Source organism: Puntigrus tetrazona, chromosome 24 (assembly GCF_018831695.1).
Source record: "Puntigrus tetrazona isolate hp1 chromosome 24, ASM1883169v1, whole genome shotgun sequence".
NCBI lineage: Eukaryota > Metazoa > Chordata > Actinopteri > Cypriniformes > Cyprinidae > Puntigrus > Puntigrus tetrazona.
In genome coordinates, this window is record NC_056722.1 from 7,141,540 (window position 1) to 7,168,957 (window position 27,418).

Below are 27,418 nucleotides of genomic sequence, written 5' to 3' on the forward strand. Positions count from 1 at the left end.
TTCTGTATTTAATTTACGCTCATAACGGAGGACTAGTGCTACTTCCACATACAAATATTCATACTAACAGCATACGGTTTAGAACAACGGTTATTAAACCTCTTTATATGGCATGTTTCGTGCAAAGAGTAATAATCTTACAAATCAATATGGATATTTTGTACACAAATTTTAATAGCATTTTCAATACAAATGTTAATAAATGTCAACTTTAGGTAATCCAGTCAGATAATGAGTCAGGAAAGAGATTGATTGCACGTCTTAGATCATCCTGCTGCATATACACAAGAGAAAAACATGGTATATTATGCTATTCTGAAGTTATATTATAGAAGTCATAATAATAAACCATTAAGTGACGTTCAGAAAAGCGTGTTTTTTCTCTTAATATTGATATGAGCACATGTATAAGTTTGAAAGAAAGACATGAGCGCAGTCTTTTAGATTTTGTTTTAATAAATAAATTCAAAATTGCAATATTGAGAAAACCAGAAAAAGGCACTTAAAAAAAAGCTACTCAAGCTGGTGGATTGGGTTGGTTGCAGGCCATCTTTTCATCATCCTTCAGCTTGACATTTAAACGACCGCATCTCCTGATTACTTCCAGGGAAAATAATTCAATATAAAAGGGTCGATGTACCTTTGAGCATATGATATGAACATTTGAGCACAAGACTACGTTCTAATTCTTTTCTCTCTCCAGATAATTGTCGTAACAACAAAGAGCTTCATCTCCGATTTCAAATATGCAACACTCATTTTTTTCCTTCATTTAAAATGTACTAATTAAACATATTTGAAAACGGTGCTCATTTTTAATGAGCGGTTTAAGGACATTTGGCTACAAACTACAGGATATCACCTGAATACACTGATACTCGTCAAGAGCCACATAATAATAAAACAAATAATCCATCATAACATAATACACAGACATTTTCAGTTAAACACAAAACACGTGCCATAATGATTTTCTAAGAGCAACAATAAGTGGGAAATAAGTGGCAAACAAACGTTTTTGGCATATAAAGCATGATCTGACAGTAAATTAATATGCATAGATTATTAGCATATAAACCAAACTTGCACCAGCCGAAAAAAAAAACAGTTTCTTATGCCAACATACAACTGATAAAGAAGTTTGATTGCAGAAAGAACATGGAATATAGACAAATTCATGAGATGATTTTCAAATGGTATTTCATGAGTTTTCGCAATATTCAGGGTGGGATTTAAAGCAACCCTTTGCAATGAATCACTTGATGCAAAAGCAGTTTAAAAAGAGCGATGCAAATAAAAAGACTATACACACTGTACACGTTTGCCAGGGATGAGAAGCAGCAAGTCCTTCGTAAAATACCGCTACAAAGCTACAATACTGTTCTAAGAGAATGACATACAATGAGAAAATAAACTGCAAACCTATCCCTTCCAGAACATTCACGTGTGTGATACCCATGTCCATTATTTGCCTTCATACTTGGGGTTGATCACAGTTGTGACGGCGCTCTTGTAGATGGGGTTCTCTCCCTGTGAAACACAAAAACCTGATGTTAAAAGCAAGAAAGAAATACACAGCACAGTTCAACTTCAATGCACGTACACCCCAAGAAAGTGCAATAAACCTCGATTTGTAAAAAACACGTGCAGCTATATATTACTTGTGTATACATATATTTTGATGAACTTTAATAACCAGTGAACCAAACCAAAATATTAAGTGAAGTAGCTATGACACAGCAGTCAGATGCTCATGCTGTAGGCAATTAGTGATTTATACCTTAATCGATCTATAAATATATCAAATGGTGGTCAGGTGCGCACACACACACACACACACACACAGAAAAAAGCCGTGCAGAAAGAGAAGAGGTATACAAACTTATAGAGCCACAGCTTTACGTCCATAGTTTGGGTTCTTGAATTTATTAATAGGGCTCTTGTAAATAGGATTCTCTGTCTGAGAGTGGACAGGGACAGACAACAGATCAACCACAGATGAAGCAACAGAAGAGCTGAAATTATGGACAACAAATGGAGAATGAAAAAGATGGAGATCATAGAGAGGTGGAAAAAAGGTTTCATGAGAATCAAGGGAAAGGGAGCCGAAGCATGCATGTGGAGTGTAAATGAAGATGGAATAGAAGATAAAATAAAATGCATAAAACATGGTTAAAAAAAATCCCATCATCTGCCACTAAAAACCTTGTATTTAAGTTAAATTTCACTTTAATTTAATATAGTCCTAAATGAGCTATTTGTGTTAAATTATATTATAAATTAGTATATAAAAGTTTTATGTAATGAGTGAATCTTATGAAATTAGAATAAATAAAAAATAATAATAATTGGGTTGAACCTGAACCTGAAAGGCTAGCAGGTCCCCTACCCTCTTGATGGAGGCCAGAGCAAGCAGGAGCACAGTCTTCCTTCAGAAAGAACTTCAGCTCGACTGCTCGCAAAGCCTCAAACGGGCCCTGAGCACTAGAGACAGGTCCCAAGAGGACCTCTAAGGAACCTGATGATCAGAGCCTGCTTTTGCTGGAGTGATGGGGTCAGCTACCCGCGCCCCATCCAGGGACCAGATGTGAAGTTTCCAGAAGATCCTTCCTTGGGGTCAGGGAGTAAAATGAGGGTTTTCTGGAGAGACAACAGGTCTCACTCCCCGATGCAGCAATCAACATCTGGTCACCGGGTGGAGCACCACGGCTGGTACGCTCCCTCTAGAGGCCCAACACGTTCTAATGACAGCTCAACTGTTTACAGGGTGCAAGAGAAGAGATGGTGGTTGGATGGTTTGCCACCACTGTGCTAGCGCCTGAAGTGGTCCTCGTCTGTCTGCAGCCAGGACACCAACCATATCAAGGCAACGGCACAAAGCTCTGCTCCTCTTCAAGGTAACAGAGCCTGCCCTGCAACTCCAAAATGCTCATCTTCCCACAGTGAGAAGATGACTCATCCACAAATGCTCAATGTCCAGACACGTGATTGCGACCAGCGCCGGGTAATGACGGCATCCAGAATCGCACGGGTGATATTTTGTATCAAGCAGCCCCACATCGACTTCTAAGACATAACATCAATTTTACCAGACGTAACGTCATCTTTAAAAAGACACACCCTCGAATGCTCTTTTAAGGAAAAAGCTCTTTTGAGCGCACAGAGGAGATGGTCACCTGCAGCACAAATACCCAACACAGGAAAAGAGCTCAGAAGAGCATGCCGAACTAGTTCAATCTTCTTCTCCCAGTAATCAGGAGCTAAACGATGCGATCACTCGACTCCGAGGCGACGAGCTGAACCTGCGCTGCACCTGCTGCCTACTTATACTCACGCCGTGATCAGCGGCAGACGGACGCAATCATCGCATGCCAGTTTAGATTACACTTTCTCTCTGTGGGAGATCCCAATTCATTCTGACCTTTTAACACTACAGATAATTAAAGGATAATATTAGAATTAAAATCAAGTGCATTTTTTATGATTAAAATATGACAATATTTCATTACATTTCATTAAAACTATATTATCTGCAATTACATATTTTAAAAATATACATTTGAGAACTAAAAGTACACCATGTTATGGGTCTGTTGTTTTTCCTTTCTATTTTTACAGGTTAACTGGATCCAACTGTTATCAATCGCAAACTGGATCATTTACAGACCTGCATCCTTCAACATCCTGCATTTCAGCTCGGCTGGACCTTTTGCCATATTGTCAATTTTAGTTTAATTCTGTTAATTAGTGCTCATTCGGTACAATTAAGCACACTTCTTTTCCGCGTGTGCACACCGATCTGCTCAGAAAGTGAGCCAGCAGAGGGCAGCAGTGCTTTGTTCTGACTGACCGCCAGCGGCCCACGACACACCCAGAAAATCCAGAGGCCTCTGCTTCACTTCCACAGCTGCCCTAAAACCCAGACGAATACCAAAACCACACTTCTGTGTTGGAATGTCGGAAAGTTTAAAAACAAAAACGTCAAAGTTTTAAAGCACAAATAAAGGATTTCTCGGTCCACTTTAAAAGCGTTTTTTTGTTCATACCGTGTCCCACTTGGCGTTCATCTTCTCCTTCTCAAACTTGGCGAACTCGCGGCGGTCGTGAATGATCATGAGCAGCTTCCAGATCAGGAGCAGAGCTAGACCAATCAGAACGATGCCTGTGACCACGCCTGCTACAATCGGAATGATGTCAGGACCCGCCGGACACTCTGTCAAACCAATCACACGTCAGTTCAGTAAAGGGGTCACATGACCATGCAAAAAAATCATTTTGTGTACTTGGTGTAATGTATGAGTTCTCATTACTTTCCAGATACTGTGCATTATCGTTTCTCCTGCCTTTCAGTAATCAGTATTTTGAAAAGTGACCACGCTCTTATTCACATCTAAATGTCTTTCTTTCTGTATAATTGTCTTATATGACTACATTCCCGAAAGCAACGGCTGCATCTGCTGTGTTTCGTTGAATGAAGTGTTTCAGTCTATATCTGGGTTTAAGACTTAAAGGAGCACGCCAGGTTTTTTGAAAATAGGCTAATTTTACAACTCACCTAGAATTAAACAGTTGAGTTTTACCGTATTACCGTTGCGCTGCGTATTATCACTGCGCCTGCTGCAGCTACGGTACGACAGCAAAGTTTCTCAATTAAAACTTTTCATTTCCCATCATTATCTTAGTACACAATGTAACAAGAGTGCAGTTTTAAATATTGAAGCTTTGGTCATTTTTGGGGAGTTGGAAAATGAGCCTATTTCCCAAAAAAAAAGTGTTCTGTTCCTTTAAAGGTCCAGAATTTTCAATACGCAGTTTTTTCTCTTCATTTTCATCATGCTTTCCTATCAAAATGGCTGCTAGGGATGTGAAAATGCCGAAAATAACACAGCTTGTAACACTTCAAATAAAAAAGGAAGACTAACTGGTTTCGTGTGACCCCTCAAAGCAAACTCAGGGATTTAAACAGCGGCTCTTCTCCGTACTGATACGAAGCCTCACCTAAAGTCTCCACCACGTGGACCTCCTTCTCCGTGTTGTTGACGGCGTAGGTGTAGTAGAACCAGCAGTCGTTGGCGTCTCTCTCCTTGCAGTGCATGAGGGGGAAGGCCTGCACCGGTTGAGGGAGTTTATATCTGTCCTTCACCTTGATGAGGTTGAAGTAGCTGCAGTCTCTCTCACAAGTGTCTTTCTTCTCTCCTGTCCCGAACGCCTTGCACTGCACACACTCCCTGAGACGGGAAAGAGCCGTTAACACCGCAAGCTCAAGTGTGGACGGTCAAACCTATCGGTGTTATTACAAGGATATGCACACGCAGCAGGGTGCGCCTTACAATGAAGTGTCTACCTGTTCTAATACTACTATAGGGGCCTATAATAAAAAATAATAATGAAACAAATCTGAAAATATATTTTAAAATAATGGCCACATATATTTTGCTGTGTAAGTGGTAAGCAGCATATCAAACGTCTCTGAAGCTGTGCATGTACTGAATGTATATGCGTGCTTGTTCTCCACTGACTTGTGCTCAGTGCAGACCCCGGGGCAGGTGGGGCAGATCTCACAGGTGGGCCCCTGGAACTTGGGGTCGGTGCACCTGCAGGTCCCGCACTCACAGATCCCCCGGCCGTTACAGATCTGCTTGTTGGAGGCTAGGCAGGTGGAGGTGTCCAGGGAGCAGTCGCAGGCGCTTCCCGTGTAGTTAGCGTCACAGATGCACACCCTGCACTCACAGCGGCCGTGTCCTGCACAAAAACACACCGTCATCACAGTTCTGTCAGACATCGGCAACATCATGTGCTCGGGAGGATACTCGAAAAATATAACGAATCACTCGCCACTAAATACTGTGCAAATTCTCTCCGAAAACTATTCATTATTGATAATATTCTGGTAATATGCATGCTAATAAGCGAGACCCTAAAATGAAGTTGTTAAATCCACTACTAGTAGTATTGTACTGTATGTACACAGTATTAAGGTCAATTACATAAGAAGTAACTGTAATTAAATTACTTTTTCAAGGGACAAGTAATTAAATTACAGCACCTAATTATATCCAACCCTTGAAATAATCAATAATCATCATTATTATTATTATTGTTTTAAACGTTTATGAAGAAATGTGTGTTTTATGTTTGGCGTGAAGGAAACAGGAAGTTAAATGCTCTGGTCCTGTGACAATTTGCACTAAACATGCACATATTTAACCGAGGCCCTTGATTTTTTTCCATATTTGTTAATATATTTTATATTAAATATCTCACTTTGTACTGAATAAAAAAATAACTATTTTATTTGGTTAAAACGATTCACAGCAGATTGTTTCCCCTGTTAACGAGCTGTGGAGTGACGTATAGCTTCCTGTTTGCGTACCTCCGCAGAGTTTATTATTGGAGCGGTCGCAGTTGAAGTTGTCGCACTCGCAGAATTTGCCGCTGTAGCGTTCTTCAGGATTGTCCCTCTTCTTGCACTCGCAGGTGCCACACACACACTCGCCGTTGTTGCTGCAGATGTCCGTGCCGTTGTCCTTGCGGCAGTTCTTGTCCAGGTCTTCGGTGGACACCTCGTCTTTTCGACATTCACACTGCCTGCCCACTCGTCCCTTATTACACCTGAGAGAGTACACGGCTCACATTTACATCAACTACATGTTCATGGGTCAAAGACGAAAAGCATCGAAACAATGGACGTTTATTATAGCTTTTATGCTGTGCATTACAATGCGTCCAGCTTCATTATATACATTTTTTTCCTGATCAACATTGTGATATTTTTTTATAGACGTGTGTTGTCTTTAAATTTATGCCGATTTATTTTCAGATATTCAAATCATTGTGTAAGAGACACAATCATCTGAATACCTGGAATCTGAGAGTGCAAAAAAAATTACATCTAAATACTGAGAAAACACCTTTAAAATTGTCCATGTTTTTGAGATTAATTGAAAAGCAAAATTTTAAAAAACCCCAGAAGTTTAAGATTTGACTAAAAATAAATGAGAGACAATTAGATATAATATATATATATATATATAACTAAACAGACAAATGACAAAAAAAAATACACAAAACATTTACTATAGGATTGTTTTAAGCTGAATATCGGCAACTTGCTTCACTTTCCATGCAAAAATACAACCCAATGCTGGGTAAAATATGGACAAACCCAGCAAATAAGTTGTTTATGGGTAGTAACCCAACTGCTGGGTCGAAACCGGACACCAATAGCTGGGTCTATCCATATTTTACCCAGCACTGGGTGGTATTTGTTTGTTAACCCCACATTTTTTTTAGAGTTCAAGAAAGCACATAAAATGTAATTTAGCAAAAACCCAGACATGTGTTCAACCTGGTCTCATAAAATTGTACCTCAGTGCACTTTTTGTGCAACACAGTTTTTATGTGCCTTACTGCATGTTTTCCCGCAGTTTCAAAGAGAAACACAGGTTTAATAGGTGAACCCTGGCACATTTTTATTATGTTGACGTAGATAAGTATTGCTGTGTTTTATTACGTTGCTTCAGTAACGTATTGTGACTGTTCAGAATTGAAATATCTGGGGACTGTCGCTAAAAGTTAATGTTCTATCATGTTGGAAATATGCACCTACACCAAATCCAACCCTAAACCTACCCGATAGTGCTAACAAATGCAAAACTAATATCAAAAGGCATCTGTTGATTTGTCATTTCGGCTTCCTTTTATGCAGATTTGATTTGTTTTGCTGAACCGGGCTTCAAACTGGAGCTTTCCAAGTGCAACGCTGCATCAGACGAGCTACCGAACAAACCCACCGTCTCTGAAAACCCATAAAGCTGGATATGTGTGACGCTAACATTATATTCTTCAAGTAATTGTGCATAAATGATGCTTTATCGAATCAAAACTCTTAACATTTGAAAAGGAATAAAAGTGTCTCTAGTGTTAGTTTCTTTTGGAAACTGCAGTGATATGTACTTATTGGTACATTTTTCGCTAGGTGCGTTTATGCCACAAGACCAGGTAGGTTTTCTCACCTGCAGGCTCCACATTCAAACGTCCCGTTGCCGCTGTGACACATGTCACTGTTCTTGATGCCGTGTTTGTGACATTCACACTCGCAGATGAAGTTGAGCATGATCTCCACCTCCTCGGTGAAGCCCAGGGGCTTGATCTTGATGCTTTCGGCTTTGCCTTGTTTGGGGCAGCCTTGAGCCGTGATGTTAATGTTGAAGGACACCTGGGAACGCAGTGGAAACAGAAACGACTCAGAAACTACAGGCTGGCGGATGCTGTGGGTGACGGGTGATGCGTTTGTGTTGATGAGGCTTCACCTCGTCTCCGATGGAGATGTTAGAGCACTTCCTTCCGTTCTCTCCCTCGTTCACCACTCCGTTCTTACAGCGGGACTGATAGGTGATGGTCACTCCTTCAGGAAGCTTACTGTTCTCAAGGATCACCTCTGAGGAAAGAGACTAAGAGAAAACACAAATCAGGCCAGCTTCTTTAAAGACGGAAGGTATTTCAGAGAAACTTCATGCACTCACGTTGTAGGCATCGACAATCAGATTGATAACATTGCTGGAGTTTGCAGAAAGCGTCCCGACTGCCGACTTGGGAATCAGGTTTTTAAGTTCCTGTGGAAAGAGAAAAAAAGAAAAACGTACAAAAACAGCCATGGATCTTGAGCGCAGGGACTCGGGGTGTTTGTTTTACAGCATTTCTGTTAAACTGCAGACAGGAACTTGAAATTATGACCTTGGCGTTTGGATCATTCCAAGATGGGAAACTATTTTGGGCTTGTGGCTTTCCAAAAACAGAGAAGTTGGATTCAAACTGTTCGGATGCCTGAGAGTTTTAGTTTTGCAGTGGTGAAATATTTGATATGGTATTTCACATTACAATCCACCCATTTGTAACAGTTTTGTCTCCAGCTACAGCTTTCATAATGCAAGTCTGCAGGATTGTTTTGCCTGTGTTATCAATCAGCAGGTGAATGTATTTATTTATTTTTTAATCACAGTTATGCTTGGTTCAAATCCAACAAGCACCACAAAGTTTCCTCCCGTGGAAAAAGACTGCAGACCAGGGGAAAACTACAACTTGACCAAACACAAAGAAGAAAGAAACTACAGCCTCCAAACAGAGCGCTTTTGTTCAGATGCACACCGTTTCATACACATCATTGGGATAATCATCTGAAGACCTACTTTATAAACAGGCTGGAACTCCTCTGTAACTGCAAAGATGGTCTGGATGTTGTTTTCACTCAGTTTCTGGACCAGGTGGGCGATGGATGGGTAATCCTAGCCAGGAAAACAAATGAAAGCTCTGCTAAATCTGTCAGACACGCAATCGTCTGCTCTGAAAATCACCTGAAGATGTTGTATACGTACGTAATAATGGCTCATAGTGTACATGTTGTTTTCTAAATGACATTTGCCATCATTGGGAAGCACAATTCCACCTAGTTTGCCATCGCCGGCAAAATGGAAACCAGCGTCCGTGGAGAAAACCAACAAGCGAGTGACGTTTCTCCAGCCGATGTGCTCCTGAGTTAACAAAACAGGAAGGAAAAGTGAGGCCAAGGGTTACAAAGAGTGAATGTGAAAGTACAAAAACAGACATTGTGGCATTTTATAGCATTATTTTCCACTGAAAATAATTAAAGGGGTCATATGAGGTTGATAAAAAGAAAGTTATTTTGTGCATTCGGTGTAATACAATGTGTTTATGCGGTTTAAGGTTAAAAAAACAACATTATTTCCCACAAACTATATACTATTGTTTCTGCTCTAAGCCCCGCCTTCTGAAAAGGGTCTATTTGTACAAAGGTTTTCTTTCTAAAAAAGCAAGGTGTGCTCTGATTGGCCAACTATCCAGTGCACTGTGATTGGCCGAATACTTCAAGCCAATAAGTCATAAGCCATAAGTCATAACTTTTAAAGAGAATCTCTCTTTGGTGTTACAGTTTTAGTCTTTGCAACTTTAGGAATCTTATCAGTAAACTAACAGCTCGTACCACTCCAAAGAGAAAAGAAAACTAGAAATTGCATCATATGACTCCTTTAAATAAGAACACATAGTGTATAGTGGATGTTGTCCACTCACTCCACAGACGGCCACTTGCATAATGGCATCAAAGCCCCCCTCAGGTGAGTCCAGGTTGCCGGAAATCTGCTGTTTTCCCACCAGGGTATTGAACTGATTGCCGTTGCTGGTGAGTTTCAGCACATTCTTGTAGCTGAAGGGGCTGGTGCAGTTTTGGTCCCCTGTGCAGGGGTTCAGGAGCTTGGCTGGAGTCGTGCTGATATACGGCATCACCGTCTTCTCCACAAAAGAGCCGAAACCTGTCCGGACACGAGCAAAGCAGCGTCTTAGAGTGAAATGCATGCCTGCTCTTGCCCCTTTGTTTTATCATTTAATTCTAGGTTGTAATAATGAAATTTTCTGGCAGTGCTGTCAACACATACAGTATATAAACATTAAAAACATTTATGTTTATGCATTTATATATTCAAATACTTATATTTTATACTTCGCCAGAATGTTTTATGTATAACCATAACATGTTTTTATTAAAACTATACAAGCATGTGTTTGCATCCATAACACATATATATTAAACAAAAACTTTTATTTATTCTGGATGCGATTGATCTTTTTACAGCACTAATTCCAAGTCAAGGTTTTCATTGCAAGTTTCATAAACATTTGTTAAAACGAGCTCATAAAAACATTTTACAGCATTTTATCAGTAGTGAGAGCAGTTTAATCAGCAGTTGTCTTACTAACTAAACACACACTTCAAGGCCCACCAAAAGGCATTTAACAACCGAAAGCTAAGAATTTAGTATTATAACAGAACACATATTGGTCTTCATTTTCATAAATTTGTTCAAATTATTTTTATAGGTTATCTCAATTCTAACATTTTTAAAAATAGCACTTGGTCGGTCTCTTTACTCTCTTGGTTTTGTTTTCATTTGATGAGACTCACCTATTCTGAAATCTGAGGTGATCTTGGACATTTCCTTCATCAGACTAGTCCCTAGGTTCTTCACGTTCTCCAAGTCGTCCTTCATGGAGTAGGACAGGTCCATCAGATAGTACAGGTCTATAGGATAGTCTTCAGCCCTCTTGAACTTGAGTTTGATATTCTGAGGCTCCCCTACAGGACCAACACAAACAAATCCATCAGTATTCCCTAAATGACTTGCACAGATCAATAAACACGACAAGGATTGGAGTCTGTGAGCTGGCACCAGATCTGAGGTTGAGGCTGAGTTTCTGAGGCTGGATCTGAGTAATGTCCTCGGGTCGGAGTTTCTCGGCTCCTTTCTTGCGGTTGGTCACTGCTTTGTTCTTGAGGATCTTTTGGCTGCCGTGAGGGTTCTCGATCTTGGCGGCGGAGCATCCTCTCTTTCTGAGCGACTCCAGCTCATCGCAGCGTGCCGATGTCGGCTCTCCCTGCTTCAGAAACTCCTGGAGGACGACAAACATAACGGTTACCGCTTGTAATGTGTGAATGAAGCATGCCGGATTATCTGAAGACGTTGATGAAAGAGTGAATATCACAGATCTATTGTAAAAGTGATTGAAAAAGCATAATTCTATAAATTAATCTAATCGTAGTATTATTACAGGAATACTGTGATATATTACTGCATCATCATACAGCCGTTTTCTACGTGAATATGTGTTAATCAGTCATTTATTTCTGTGATCAGTAAAGACTGATCCTTCATCAATTCTTCAAATATGCTGAATTGCTTACTCAAGAAATATTTCTGATTATCATCAATGTTGAAAAGAGTTGTGCTGACCAATATTCTTCATATTCACACATTTTACTTTTCAGGATTCACAGATGAATAAAAAGTTCAAAATATGCAGCATTTGTTGGAAATCTTATTATTTTTAATCATAAATAGCATTTAACCAGGAATTTTACACAGGAATTAAGAAATAAAGCACGTGAAAGAAAAAAAAAATGTAATAAATAAGTTTTAGAAAAAAAAAATCATCCTAGAGTTAAACAATTTAAAGAAATGTTTTCTTGTGTGCTCTATATAATACGCACACATTAAATGTATATTATTTAAAAGGAAAACTATGTAACTTTTATATATTATTATATTTATGTACTATATACTATACACATTATGAACAGAAATACATGCATGTAAATGCAAATATTTCCACAATATATTTTGAAAATATACACACATATACAACATATTATGTAAACAAACTTTTATTTTGAATGCAGTTAATCTCGAGCAGCAGTAAAGCACAGCTCTGATAACTCAGCATGAACGTGAATGTCATTTTGCCTTGATATATTGTGTTAATAAACGTGTCTGAAGGGTTAAAGAACAGAATAAGCATGGTTTATGATTGCCACTCACTGTATCAGTGCACCATCCACATTTAGCTCCCACTTGTATGCACTCGCCGCAGGATAGAGCGTTGGCTTTGATGCACTCGTTGCCCTCTGCAGAAGAGAAGAGACAACATCTTCAGAGCTTCCATTCATTTCCATCACTCCGGCTCGAGTAATTGGAGCCAGAGATGACTACTCTATGTTTTCCATTATGGATAATGCTCCGACCGCGCTGGGTGGAGCGAGCTCTGAGTAATGACATCAGTATTTAACCGCTCGCTCTGAAGAGAGAACGATTCGTTTTCCTCGTAAAACTCGGCGCTTATTAATTCTGAAGGACAGTTACAGCACGCCGGACAGAAATACACTGAATTCGTTTTGAAAACAACTTCACGTTACCTTGCTGTGCGGCGATGCAACAGATGATCCCTAGTAATGTTGATATGAAAAGTAGCTTCAAGTCCATCTGCAACAAAAAGACAATTATAAGCAATGGATTTACTTTCAAAACAAGCAGTAGGTTATTATATAATATTTATGATTTAACATCTCTGAATAAATCTGAAATCATTGGAGGGAATATTTCAGAATAGTGAACACTTAATATTAAGTATGACTTTTCCCTTGATAAATTCCTAATTTGCTGCTTGTTACACTTTAGCATTGGAATAGGGATGTAGAATAAGGCATTAATATGTGCTTAATTACTACTAATAAATGGCTAATATTCTAATATGCATGCTAAGGAACAACTTATACAAAAGTGTTTTCTCATTGGTGTACAGTCAAGTAAAAGATATTTAGGAAATACCACGGTATTAGCATATTGAAACAAATAGCAAACAAAAGTGAAAAAGTGTCATAGATACAGTGGTGTGAAAAAGTGTTGGCCCCCTTCCTGATTTTTTTTTTGGCATGTTTGTAACACTTTATTGTTTCAGTTCATCAAACTGATTTAAATATTAATCAAAACAAAATCCAAACCCACAAGGCCCTGTGTGAAAAAGTGCTTGCCCCCTAAACCTGTAAAGTGGTTGAGTCTGTTCCAGCGCTGTGGAGGAAGTTCGCTTCACTGCGAAATTGTTGTAGTTCAGCCTCACTGGAGGGTTTCTGAGCATGAATTACCTTTTTAAAGTCATGCCACAGCATCTCAATCTCAATCATCCATTCAGAGGTGGACTTGCTGGTGTGTTTTGGATCGTTGTCCTGCTGCAGAACACAAGTTTGCTTCAGCTTGAGGTCACAAACAGATGGCCAGACATTTTCCTTCAGGATGTTCTGGTAGAGAGCAGAAGTCTTCTAGGTTCTGAAGCAGCAGACCAGCCCCAGACCATCACACTACCACCATATTTTACTGTTGGTAGGATGCTATTGGTCTGAAACGCTCTGTTCACTTTTTACGTCAGATATAATATGACACGCACCTTCCAAAAAAAGTTAACTTTTGTCTCATCAGTATTTTCCCAAAAGTCTCCCATCAAGATGTTTTCTGTCAAAACTGAGACGTGTCTTTATGTTCTTGTTGCTCAGCAGCGGTTTTCGTCTTGAACTCTGCCATGCAGGCCATTTTTGCCCGGTCTCTTTCTTCTGGTGGAGTCACGGACACTGAGGCCTGCAGATCTTTGGATGTTGTTGTGGGGTCTTTTGTGAGCTCTCGGATGAGTCGTCGCTGTGCTCTTGGGATAATTTTGGTCAATCAGCCACTCCAGAGAAGATTCACCACTGTTCCATGTTTTCGCCATTTGTGGATAATGGCTCTCACTGTGGTCCGCTGGAGTCCAGAAGCTTTTCCAGACTGATAGATCTCAATTACTTTCTTTCTCATTTGTTCCTGAATTTCTTTGTACCTTAACATGATGTGTAGCTTTTGAGGATCTTTTGTTCTACTTCACTTCATCAGGCAGGTCCTATTAAAATGATGTCTTGATTGGTAACAGGTGTGCCAGTAATCAGGCCTGGAGATTCATATGCTGGACAAACTGAACTCAGGTGTGATAAACCAGTTATGTTTTAACAGGTTATGTTCCCTTCATAATAAAAACCTTCAGCTCACTTGTGTTATCTATGATTAATATTTAAATCTGTTTGATGATCTGAAACATTAAAGTGTGACAAACATGCAAAAAAAATCAGGAAGGGGGCCAACACTTTTTCACACCACTGTATCTATGACACTTTTTTACAGAGGCGTGCTATTTGTTTCAATATGCTAATACCATGGTATTTTTGAAATATCTTTCATTACTGTATGAATTGCATGCATGACTGTTACAATCAATAATGGTTGAGTAACTTAACTTTTAAGAATTGTTGTATTAATGTTTCTTAAAACACTGGAACACATGCCAGCTACAACTGTTTTGTCTCTGTTTTTGTTTTCTGTTATTATGCAGGTAGAGCACAAACGCATATGCACTTTGATTCTATTAACAAACTAAAAGACAGGTGTATATGCCCAAATGTGATCTATTTAAGTCCATGTGGTACTAACAAGAAACTACACTTCTAACCACAGTTTGAGAGCTATGAACTATATTGGTAAGCACATAACTTGTGACCACAATTGTCTAACTATGCTTTTGGAAAGCACAAATGGCATATTGTCTGTGTTTTCTACTTCTGGTTCAGTGTTAATCAATTAGTCCCTCTTGTTCCTCATTTTCTCCCTCATTTGTCTTGTGTATTTACACTGCTAGTTTTGTCTGTTCTCACATTTATAATTGCAACTTTCGTTGTCCTCGCAACCTCACCATCTGTACTTTTTTATTCAAATTGTTTTTTTAACTTAAGAGTGTATGCACAAAATTGGAAAAGAGCATGAAAACAAAGCACTGAGGCAAGGAGAACAAAATAGTCACTTATTGATAAACTGGTACCAAATATCACTAAGATAAAGGTCATTTGCTGTAATAGGACAAGCCACAGTTGGTCTTTTTTTATAAAATAAATGCGTCTCAGAGCGTGCAGGTGAAATGCAAAACCCGTGGTCATGGTTGATCTTGTTTATGGTTATGTTATACCGTCCCAAAGCTGCATGCTTTTTTAATGTGCATTCAGTAAATGTCTTTCCATCTAACTTATGTGCATGTTTTCTCATTGGATAAAAAAAAAAAAATTATTCAACTCGGTGGAGCATGTGCTTTTTTTAATGCGCATTTTTAGAATTGATGCATTTCCGTTCAGTATTGCAAAATGCGCATACAAATCGATTTTACTGCTCATATTTTGAGAACGATGACCTTGAGGTCACTGGAGGTCATAAACCTTCATCGCCCAACAGAGCTCATCTATTCTCAGCTCCTGCAAGAGGAACCGCTGGGCTAATTTAAATACCGCCTCTCAGATGCCATTCCTGGACAAGAGTAACCATCATTCACCGCTCGGAGCGTTTCCTAGCGGCTCTTTCCCTGCCAGAAATAGTGCCAGCTCTTTTAGGCAAAGGGTGCTACTCGAGCGGACAAACAATATCTTAAAAAAAAACTCAACTCGGTAGAATACTAGAGAAATACACTTTAAAAATAAAAACAAAATAAATAAATGAGAGAACAAAATGAACAGGTATATTGTATCTGTAAATTTTATCTCTATTTTAAATATTTGTCAAATAAAAAATACTATGTTACATATTAATGTAAAATATTACATATTTTAAATATTTGTCATTGCAATGTATGTGTTAACCCCACTAATGTTTAAAAAAAAAAATATATATGTTCAAGCATATTATATCATTATTGTATTTTGTATGTCTCAAAATGGGTTTATTTTAATTCCTAATGATTGTGAAAAACCCAAGTTCAAAAATTCAGCTCTTTTCAGTAGTCTCTGTAGTTCCTGTAAGAGTGATCTCTGATTAGATCCGAAGCACTTTAGCCTCCTGATGTCTGTCCTGCCAGGTAGAGCATTATCGATCAGCGAGTCCCACGAGACGTGTGTTGTGTCTGGATAATAAAGCATCCTCCGTTTGGCTCCACATGTCAGAGAGGGGCTCAAAAGCCACGTCTTCAGTACAATGAAATCTATTAAAGAGTACGAGCTTACATTATCATGTGCTAAAATAAGTTTCCTCATATTGAAGTGGGAGGCTTGACAAATATTTTCTTTCCTGTAACTGACATCCTAAAATAACAGGACATAACATAATGAATGAAAAACTTGCCAGTGATCTACGGCTCTGTTTATTAACTGGTTCTCCATTTGAAAACAAATGATGGAGATTCCCTACTAATTAAAGAACAGGCTTTACTGATGAGATGTGCATAATAATCGATCAATATATACACATGTCCCAGCTCTACCCTACTTCCAATCCAACCTTAAACCTACCTGATAGCGTTAACAAATGCAAAACTGGTATAAAGAGTGTCATTGTGTCATTTCAACTACCTTTTACACAGATTTGAACTGTTTTTTGTCAAACAGTAGTTACACGGGATTGAACCTCTCAAGAACAAACCTACCGTCTATTAAAAAACACAGACATGAAGCTGGAAATTAATGCTGTTAAGTCATTATATAATATTCTTCAAGTAATTGAATGACACTTTATTAATCGAAACTCTGTAAATTTGTGTAAAAAGGAATAAAAGGGGTGTTTTTCTTGCATCCAGTGATATGCACTTATTGGTACGTATCTCGTGTCTACTGGCCGATCAGATTTTTAACGTGCAATGTTAAGGTACCCAGCATATAAATGTTGTCAAAGCTAACGCACATTATTTTTATATTACTATTATTTCTTCTCCCAAAAACGTTTTATGAGATGTAAAACAAACAGCCGTATGCGATAGTTCAACTATGCACAAAGCTAGTGAAGCTAGTGAAGACATTCTGGCACGCAGCACGGTCTACAAATAGTATATCATTATCCAAAAGTGTTGACAAACGTGATACCGGCTCGATGCAAGACGTGTCTGACGCCGGCACCTCCGAATTACACGTAACATCGACGTCAGTTCCAAAGAAAATCACAAATATAACCAGCGCTGGAAACAAAAACAGCCTTCTGCTCCTGCAGGGCGTCCAGGGTGAGGCTGAAAATGCCTTTTGCTTCCCTGCTGAATGTAACGCATGTGGTTTCCATTAAACTGGATGGGCAGAGATGAGGTGGCTTAGAGGAATTCCTCTCTTTAAACGCTAAAGTGAGCCACTGTGGGAACCGCGGCGGGCCGGATTAAATCATTTGGTGACACCTCTGAAAGTTTTGTGTACAGTAAACTTGTGCAATTCGTTGAGTGTGAGTTAATAAGTGCGTGTTAAAAACGGTTCGTCTCGGCGTGCCGTTTATACACAGCGTGCAGACAGCATGTCGGGCAGAGAGACCAGATTAGACCCCGAGTCTCTGAGAGTTTAGCTCTGTGAGGTCACACCGAGCGCTTCCTGTTACACTGACTGCAAGGGTACGTTTACATGACAACCGTGTGCTAAAAACAGAAAAGGTTTTTTCCTTGCCTTTTGAAAAGTTTTTCCCGGGTCAGACGGATCTGTGAAAACGACTCCGAGCGCTGTATCACACGTAACAGGAAACACTACGTGACGCGCACACGCATGATGTCACAAATTACAAAGGCGCTATATCTTTTTTAAAACTTGCACATTATTGAAAAGCATTTTCAAAAGTTGCAGGCCGCAAAACAGTGCTGTCATGTAAATGAAGGACTAAAAATGCATGACATTTTGTTAAAAGTGGTGTTGTGTAAAAACCTCCTGAATGACAAAAAAAAAGTTAAATGTAAAATTATATATATATATATATATATATATATATATATATATATATATATATATATATATATATATATATATATATATATATATGAGTTCTGTATACATAAATGCACATGCATGCATATAATTAAAAAATGTACACCTCTATATTTATGTTCACATCATTTATATTATACATTGAATACATTTAATATATAAACATAACATTTATTTTTATTTTTTTTTTTTACTTATGCTTTTAATTTGATATTTATACTTTATTTCAGCTTTCCAGTTTTAGTGTTATCTAACCCTGATCCGGATAATAAAAACACATTCTGGGTCCTAATTAAGAGCGGGAACATAAACCAGCTTGTAAAACACCATTTAGGTGTCGAACTAAAAATAAAAGAATAAAATAACATGGCCATTACTCTGTTTCTGTTCAAGGAGGTTTCACAGCTGGAGTCAGGAATGCTGAGGGGAGGCTCAACAGAGAGCATCATGGGAAGGATATTGCTATCTACACAATGCTCTGGTAAAACCTCTGTGTGGTCTTGTTGTGTGTGTCCTGTGTGTGTTCTTTTTGTCCAGAAGTCAACTTGCTTCTGATCCTACTGTCATTTTTTGAATAAACGTAGATCGCAAAGATCCATTCAAATGCAAATGATAAAAACATTTAAGAGTAACAAAAGGAAAGCAAAGAAGAAAACAGGAAACTAAAAGAAGTCCAGAACCAAACTTCAAGCCTCTTTCTTCCCTGTCTTTTTTATTCTGGACTGGGAGAGAGGAAACTGAACTAATGCCCACGAATGCCCCTTCAGCCTCTGTTCTGAAACGAGGGCCAAACACAACCATGAGATAAGATCCGTTTAAAACGAGGGAGCGTGTTCAACCAATCCGCCTGCAGCGCTGAAGAAAGTCTCTTTCTCCTTTGAAGACTCATTTTTGGTCTTCTCGAGCACATGGAAAGCTCAAAACGCTTCTGAAGACGTGTTATACGTTCTTACTGTTTTACTGTACTACTGTTTTACTACAGTACGCCTGTGCTCTTCTCTTAAAAATACATTTCAGAAATACTCTTCCCTAAATTACACTAACGCTAAATAAAATATATTAATTAATATACACACACACACACACACTGTCAGAAGGAGCGCTAGGCGAGAATGCAACGAAATCAATCTTCCAAACACAAAATAAACTAAATCCTTGCAAATAGGCAGGCAGGACATAAAACACTCATATAAAAGACGGAGGCGGACTAACTGAAGTCAAACACACTGGACTTAAATACACCACGTAAATACTTAATAAACAAGACACAGCTGAAGACAATTAGACAAACTCAAATTAGGTCACACCGAACACATGGCACAAGACAAAACAACAACAAAGGAGTCCACATGTGTGACACACACACACACACACGCACACACACACACACACACACACACACACACACACACACACACACACACACACACACACACACACACACACACACTCACACACACACACACACACACACTCCCACACACACACAGGTATAGTTATTGTGCAAAAGAATATATACTCAAGTCCAAACTGAATATAATGTTTTAAACCTTTAAATGCATGTTAATTGTAATTAAATTAACATTTATCATATATTAAATATATATTAAATACAATTACCTGAAATTATGAGTGTTTTTGGATCTATTTAAATACATTTTTATGTGACTGATCTTGTGTATAATAATTAGTTTTATTCATCTGGAAATATGGTTATATTGTAATACAGCATGGGTCATACAAATACGTTATATGTTATACATATAGATGTATTTGTCACAGTAAAAGTTTAATAATTACATGTCATTTCTAAACTAAACCTTAATCCTATCCCTATATGTTAACTAATATAATTTAGTACTTAAACATACACTACTTAAATACTATAATAAATGCATCACATGTAACAGGGACACTTTGAAATGACTTGTGCATGGATTAAAATAATGTATAAACATGTATTTAAATACCATTTTAATTGCACATCTGTGTAATCTGATGAAATATTAAATAAATTATAATCAAGAGCGTCACATGAGCTTAGCATGATAGCCAACAAAACTGAACAAATTTTAAATGTATTTGAAAATCAAACAATTAGACATTATTACAAACTGCTCTTTAGTGCGTTACAAACATAAAAGAGTCTCTCTTTAAGCACACTTGAGTGGCTTTTTGTTTCATTAATGTTATATTACATACTTGAACTATTAAGGCAAATATAAATATTTGCTGAAACAAGACTATTTCAGTTTTCTCGTCAAAACATTTAAGTACATGCATGCAAAGTGGCTCACAAACACTTTTTCCCCATCTGCAAAACCGACCTCATGCTTGACTTTCAAACAACAAAATCGATTGCGAATATTACTAAAGATCAGGGAGCAACGCTCTTTCTGTAAGACGGACCTTTAGGGGAATATTGACCATGCTAATGCTCGAGTTCAAGCACGTCCTTCACAGTCATACAGGATCAATACCGCTTTCTGCCGTCCTGGACATCACTTAGCCCGCCACAGTTCAACAGCGACACAAACGGAGCATGACGTATGTAATCACTAAGCAGCAGAGACACCAGCGTAAGAAACAAAGACAGATCATTCACTGTGCAGGCTTCTGGAAAAGTTTGTACATTTCCAAATACGGTGCAATCATACGAATGCAGACACCATGATAATAGGGTGTTCTGGGCGTTGCTGAAAGTGTTCAGAGTTTGTTTGTTTTATGTTGCTATACGTTTCTGGGTGTTACTTTCGCAAGTATGATACGACTTGGGTTCCTCCTTTAATGTAAATCAATGGGATTTTTCTCATTCTGTCAATCTGACTTTGCACCTCTATAAGAATCATAGAATAATAATCGATAGCACTGCAATGTTGTTATACTGTAGTTCAAGACACTGGCTTGATGCTGAAAGTCAAACATGTCCAGTTGAAGGCAATAAAAATGCTACAGTTATATCCAAAACTAACGAATGAATTTATTACACTGCTAGCTGTCTATTCTGTGGCATTTTAGAAAAGAAATGTCTGGTAAGTGGTGCTATAGTTTCTATCGTGCCTGAAAACAATGTACTTTCTACTAAAGCCGAACATAAATGTAGCAGATGGAGTTAACTTAAATGTGAAATAAAAACAGCATTTTGCTAAAGCAACCATGTCACTTTAGCTTGTTTCTACAAGTCTTTAAGCTGTTTTGTTTTGTAATTTGTCGTGATTCAAGGACCAGAGCAAGTTTACTACATCAGAAAAGCTGGTTGAGATGCAGACTTCAAAATGTATTGCTTTACAAGTCATGCACTATGGATGAAGTGTTTTAAGGTCGTAAAATATTACTGTGGAAAGAATCAAAGGAGTATGAGGTTATTAATCAATAATCTGTCATTGTAGTCAAAATCTGTGTGAAAAGCAACATGTGTTTATTTGATCCTTTTTGGATCATGTTTTTTCCAACGAGTCTGGGTTGAATATATGGTTAAACTCATCTAGCTTGGTTCCACCCTGAGCCCGACCCCTTCATTTCATCTTCTCCACCCTCAGTAGTCAACCGCAAACTCTACCATCCTCCTAAAAAAACATCCCAGGAATCCCTAAGATGTTTTCCCAACGACCAGAACAAAGGTTAGTATCAATCAAACGCACCCCGAATTAATCAAATTGAGGGCTCCGTGAGAGTTAGCCTTCTATAAAAGCTTGCACACATAATACATCGGCTACACCGAGCACGATATATCACGCCTCCGAGACCCGAAGCTGGCCGTGGTATTGTTACTGCTTCCGCCTGACTGGTCCCTTTTAACCGCCGTGTTGGCTTTACAGGAATCGCCCATATCACATAGGAAACCAGCATGCAGTTTGGCAAGGATCCAGAAACCCCTCGCCATGAAGCCCTGCCCATAAAAACCAAACCACAAGGACCTCTGTCAAACCTACCGATGTATACAGTTATAAGAGAATACATAAGAGGAAGTGGTGTGCATTGAACTTATACGAACAGGTTTAATTAAGTAATGCACAATACAATAACAAATGAGCAATTTTATGCACTGTATCTCTTTCATAGTGAATCCCCTTCAGGCTTCAATGGATGATTCACCTCTGAGGTCAAATGCATGATTTAAGTGGTTGGAAAACGACGCAGTCACACGCTCACCCATCATTTTTATTATTAAACATGAATGGGTAATTCACCGTAATGGAGGGGCTGACTCAGAGGACAATAACACTTCCGAACAAAACCTTTCAGTCGTACACGGGTGAAGCAGTTCACCGCCACGCCAGCAGGTTACAGCCGTACAGTTTGCATTAACTAATTAACTGCCAACATTGAACGACAATCTGTCCGACGTTTATTAATGTAGGTTAATGCTTAATGCTAAACACTAATGTTCATTTCAAACTCACGTTCATTTGTAATTCCTAGTTTATTGCAATGCTGACCTAATCTTAGCAGAGCTGTTAACGCCAAACGGATTTTATCTGAGATCTGTATTGGTCCCTCGGTCAGTCTGGTTGTTATCATAAAGCATAAACCCAACAGGAGATGAGGAGTGAGACATGAAATACACACATATAATCTATCTTGTGACACAGATAAACAGGATACAAGATGTACAAGATAAAAGATGTAGCGAACTGGTTTCCTGCGACAACATGAATAACTCTAATTTGTATTTATTTATTTAGACCGGTGTTTGAAGTATTGCCTAAAACCTACGGACATACATTTTCATATCATATAGAGACAATATATAAAATGCATTTCAGTGTTGGTTGAAATCATGTTGAAATAGACTTTTGGCGCAAACTTGTTTTAAAGGATTAAATTAAACAAGACTTAAAATAGAAACAATCCCGTAAAGATTTAACTATATGTAATATTTTATTATCCACTGCAGTTTTCTGAATGTGCTATGGTTTAAAAATGACCAAAATATGCCCACAATGCAACATTAAAGGATCACAAACCATTTTTTTTCTCGCATTGCAATCAAAATTTTCAGAATCCACATGAAGCCAAGTCACGTTTTTATTCAACAGTCTTCATCTATGACCTCCATAGCAACTGTAAATCATGCAATCTTTCAAATATTAGATTTTTAATGTTGAAGAGTGTGCAATGTCAGTCCTTCCATATTTTTATTCCAGCATCCAGCTCTATATACATATTGGGGCACAAACAGTATTTTTTTTATAACCTGGTTACATCTAAATACCTATCTATAAGCAAAAGAGACTAGACTAGTTCACATGAGGGCAACTGAATTAAAATTAACGTTTGGTGAAAATTTATCCCAGATGAGGAAGTATATAATGCCTCACTTTGTAACCGCTTTTCTTTTTCTGACAGATGTGTCCGAATGGTTCTGCATTTCTCTCCACAGCTGTTCACTGTGCACAATTGATTCAAAACCTTCCCAAACGAACGATTCTACTTGCCCAAAGAGCGACCTTAACAACGCAATTAATGCTCATCGTACAAGTAAGAGTAATAATGCACCTTAACGTTGCATACGCATTTACTGCAAAGCGCCTCTTATGTTAAAATAGTTCGTTTCTATAGTTTGTTCCGTTAAAAGCGTGCATTTTTATTCATGACAGACTGGCAAGAAGTTAAAAACGGCTGAGAGACCAGCTACACAATGCTGCATTGACCACATGCCACCGCAGGTCAATTTCGAGCTAATTTACTGTGTGACCTCCGCCGGCTCGCATGAATACTGCTTACATTGTACACCGGCTAAGAAAGGCTCTTTCTCATTGGCTGATCGGTAAGAGCAATGAGAACCGAGATCAGACAAGATCGGACGACTCGAAGGAAACATGGAGGGGACGAAAAGCAGATCAGATTAGACGGGGCCTGTTTTCCAGACCAACATCAAACGAGATATTAGCAGTGGAGAGGAGATAGACACACTTTCTGAGCTCCTTTATCGTGACATGAAAACTGGAGAACAGAGTTTAGAAGAAATGTCACAGATTTCAATCCTTTAAAACCAAAATATAGTACTGAAGAGCAATTCTCTGAAAAAACAGCCAAATGTTTTGAGAGGAAAGTTGCGTTTAGAGCCGAGTTCCTCCAGACACATGTGCTTTAAGATTTAAGTCTGACAGCTTTACAACGAGCCTATAAGGAAACAGAGACCGAGAACACGCAGCCTTTGTGATAAGAAGACTTTTTAAAGTGTCTCCAGAATGTTCAAGCAACTTGCATCTATCCATTAAATAAAAAAAGCACAGCAAAACAAACTCACTTTGTTGTAAAATCAGGTTTGGTGCCAAATTTCTTAGAACTAGAATGCACTAAAAATCTATTTTATTTCTTCCTACATCCTGACGTCTCTTTCCAGGTCTGTTTTTTAACAGAGACACTTTAAAATTGAATTGTTATGAAATGTAGACATATATTACTGCAGTGATACTGAAGATGTCCATAATGGAAAGCTTTAGGAGTTATGTGTAGTGTATGTTTAAGGTCAATTAGTTAATGCTTTTAAACTTCTTTTTAATAGTGGGTGGTTGAATAATCTCACCTTTTGTTGATCAATTGTTGTTTAACTGACGTCCTGTTCATTCAAAGCATCATTGGGTGAAGGAAAAAGAATAAATAAATAATCCTTTAATCTGTGTTTTATATTTTTGGGTCATTCCTCCTATCCCTGGATCCGCTCGTCGACTGCCAAACAAGGTCTGGAAAACAATGACTGGATCCGCTCCTATAAATATTTTTACTGAGATCAGAGTGCTTGAATAAGAAAAAGTGAAACGTTCTCAGAAAGAGATCTTCAGACAGCTTTTGATCTGAACTCATGTATTTGAAAGGAGCTTTGTCGAAAACTAAGCGTATGAATTAGAATACGTTGAACTACTTGGTGACGAAAAACGAGTGTCCGGCAGAAATCGAATCTCCAACACTTTCCACCGCATTTCCACCCAAATTCACCTTCACTTGTAGAACTACTGCAAGCATCTATAAATAACCAGCAAAACAGAAACGGCACACCAGATTGTGTATTCAGTGCTCAGCACTTATCGGCCCAAACGAGTTACCGGTTAAAAGTCCAACAATAAATTAGTTTCTGTCCGGCAGCCGTTGTGAAGGTCGGAGGTCACGCAATGCCAGCGCCGCACAGACCGCACACCTGATTTATTCCACCTGCGCCGAGCCTGACGCCCATTCACTTGATTAAAAAAGGCCCCCTGCTGTCAGACGCGAGGTTGTTCTGAAGGACAGAGCAGCCAGACGTCCTCTTCCCAGTAAAACGTGTCCAGTCAATCAATGCAGGCTGTTTCCTGGAGCATTGACGTTTCCAAAGAACACGCCGGCTTTAGGAAGCACACTTACTTCGCTCATTTTTTAAGAAATTGATTGCAGACCAACCATGACCGATATCTTGTGTGTGTGTGTGTGTGTGTGTGTGTTTCTCTCGCAAATGTTTTTCCAATATGTTCCAGTTATAAAGAAGAAGTCTGTAGAATACAGTATAAACAGTTTTTTATACTGTCATACTTCTTCTTGTTTATTTTGCATTGCTTCTATGATTTAAAAACCAAATCTAAGAAGCACGCTTTATTACTATTAACTTCACCGAATAAACGGCTTGTTAATAGTTAGTAAGATGGTTGTTAAGTCTTGAGTAACACTAGGGATGTGTAATATGTTCATGCGAAATATCAGCCATGTTAATAATGTTATGTTAATAACAGGCATGCTAATGAGCAACATGTCTACAGATCCACATGAAACCTACAGCTTGAGCTAGATCTGAACGTAAAAGGACTTTCAAACGTTTTCTTCTTCATCGTTCCTGTTTTCATTTTGTTTAAGATGAAGAAATGCAGCTGGAAATTCTATAATAATAATAATAATAATAACAACAACAACAGTAGCAGTAATAGAAAAGGAACTGTTTTAAAAATAAATGATACCCGCTTTAAATAAACCCCTGGACTCAGATAAAATGAAAAATTAGAAGCACAAAATGAAAAGAAAGATTGTTCTCCACAGCACTGTGTATCTGTGCTGTTTTCACACTGATATAAAAAACAGATGGAACAGAAAAAAAACAAGTCCGTCGAAAAAAACTAAACAAAACAAAACAGAAAAAAGTCAAAAGCCAGTCTGTGAAAGGCTTTCTGAACAGAAGAACAGCATCTTTTTTTATAAAGCGCTTCAGAAATGAGCTCCGGACCGTTAGTCGACTCACACGAACAACTTTAACACGTCTCCCTCGCGTCTGATTTAAACAAAGCTTTCCCGTTTCCTATGAACCCGAACCCGGTTAGACGGTAACTTTACCTTATGGCTTTTATTACTAGTTTTCTCTCTTCACTTTCGAAGCCTCATAGGGGTCTTTTGTCAACGTGTATCCCTCTGCTAGTCTTTAACCCTAACGGAGCTCCTCCCGAATCCCTGGGTTTAGAAGAAATCACGCGAAACAATCCATTCCTGCGGAAATCAGGCGCTCCGCAGAGTCCGCGGGACGCGTCGGTCGTCTACGTGTTTGAAAGAAGAGCCGACGGACGCTGGACGGAACGGTGTGAGGTCAGCAGGCCCCGCCCCTCCTGACGTCACCCGCTCTGCTTTATGACGCCACGAGCTCTCTCAGACTCTTTTGATCCTGCGTTGGAAATAAAAAAGACATAAATAACACCAAAGGTTTCTATTTTCGTTAAATAAATTAATATATCATTAAATAACTGATTGGTTGGCTGATTGTTTTTTCCTGTGGAAGTAATTCACGAAATGCAGTTATTGCCTGTACTGAACACAGTGTTATTGTAGTATTAATGATAATATAATAATGGTAATATTAATATTATATAATTAAATATAAACAAGGAGCTTTTTTGTATTAATATTCTGAAACAGTTATTTATTTATATATTTATTTTTTACATTTTAATTTTAGTTTTAGTAATTTTGTCATTTGTCATTTTTATATATATATATATATATATATATATATATATATATATATATATATATATATAGTGATATACATGTTATAGTCTAATAATATACTCATATATTAGTAATAATATGCTTCTATTTAGAATTAATAATTTAGAATAAAGTGTAACCTATATATTTTATTCTAGCATCTTATTTCAAATTTTAATTTCAGTTTTAGTAAATTACAGACTTACTGAATTAATTTGATAATTACTAATGTATGTATTGTATGAAGTGTATTAATATTCCTCAAACCACTGTCACTTCTAAATTCAACATCACGTCTTGTCTTTATTTTATTATTATTATTATTATTATTATTTTAATGGTACAATT

At 38.2% G+C, this 27,418-nt stretch overlaps 1 protein-coding gene across 3 annotated transcripts; it reads right to left on the minus strand.

Moving 5' to 3' along the window:
* Window positions 1–435: 435 nt before the first annotated feature.
* Window positions 436–26,652, minus strand: itgb1a (integrin, beta 1a). 3 transcript variants are annotated; one of them, XM_043226625.1, is made up of 18 exons: window positions 26,426–26,652; window positions 24,660–24,842; window positions 12,764–12,830; window positions 12,390–12,475; window positions 11,244–11,463; window positions 10,979–11,149; window positions 10,090–10,328; window positions 9,375–9,530; window positions 9,189–9,284; window positions 8,526–8,615; window positions 8,313–8,453; window positions 8,016–8,218; window positions 6,374–6,612; window positions 5,520–5,742; window positions 4,999–5,228; window positions 4,047–4,213; window positions 1,883–1,960; window positions 436–1,530 (listed from the first exon to the last, which is right to left on the minus strand). In XM_043226625.1, the coding sequence occupies exons 3-17, from the start codon at window positions 12,828–12,830 to the stop codon at window positions 1,883–1,885; spliced, it is 2,406 nt and encodes an 801-aa protein (XP_043082560.1). In that variant the 5' UTR covers window positions 24,660–24,842; window positions 26,426–26,652; the 3' UTR covers window positions 436–1,530. The 3 variants fall into 3 exon arrangements, with proteins under 3 accessions (XP_043082560.1, XP_043082559.1, XP_043082561.1); XM_043226624.1 differs by lacking the exon at window positions 24,660–24,842; XM_043226626.1 differs by lacking the exons at window positions 1,883–1,960; window positions 24,660–24,842 and having other exon boundaries at window positions 26,426–26,651.
* Window positions 26,653–27,418: the final 766 nt, after the last annotated feature.

Bases quoted from the DNA above. Each gene is read 5' to 3' on its own strand.
- itgb1a (XM_043226624.1), bottom strand. From the start codon at position 12,830: ATGGACTTGAAGCTACTTTTCATATCAACATTACTAGGGATCATCTGT. The intron at 11,150-11,243 runs GTGCCAGCTCAC...TTGGTCCTGTAG, and splicing joins CAGCCTCAACCTCAGATCTG to GGGAGCCTCAGAATATCAAA. The intron at 9,285-9,374 runs GTACGTATACAA...TTTCCTGGCTAG, and splicing joins ACACTATGAGCCATTATTAC to GATTACCCATCCATCGCCCA.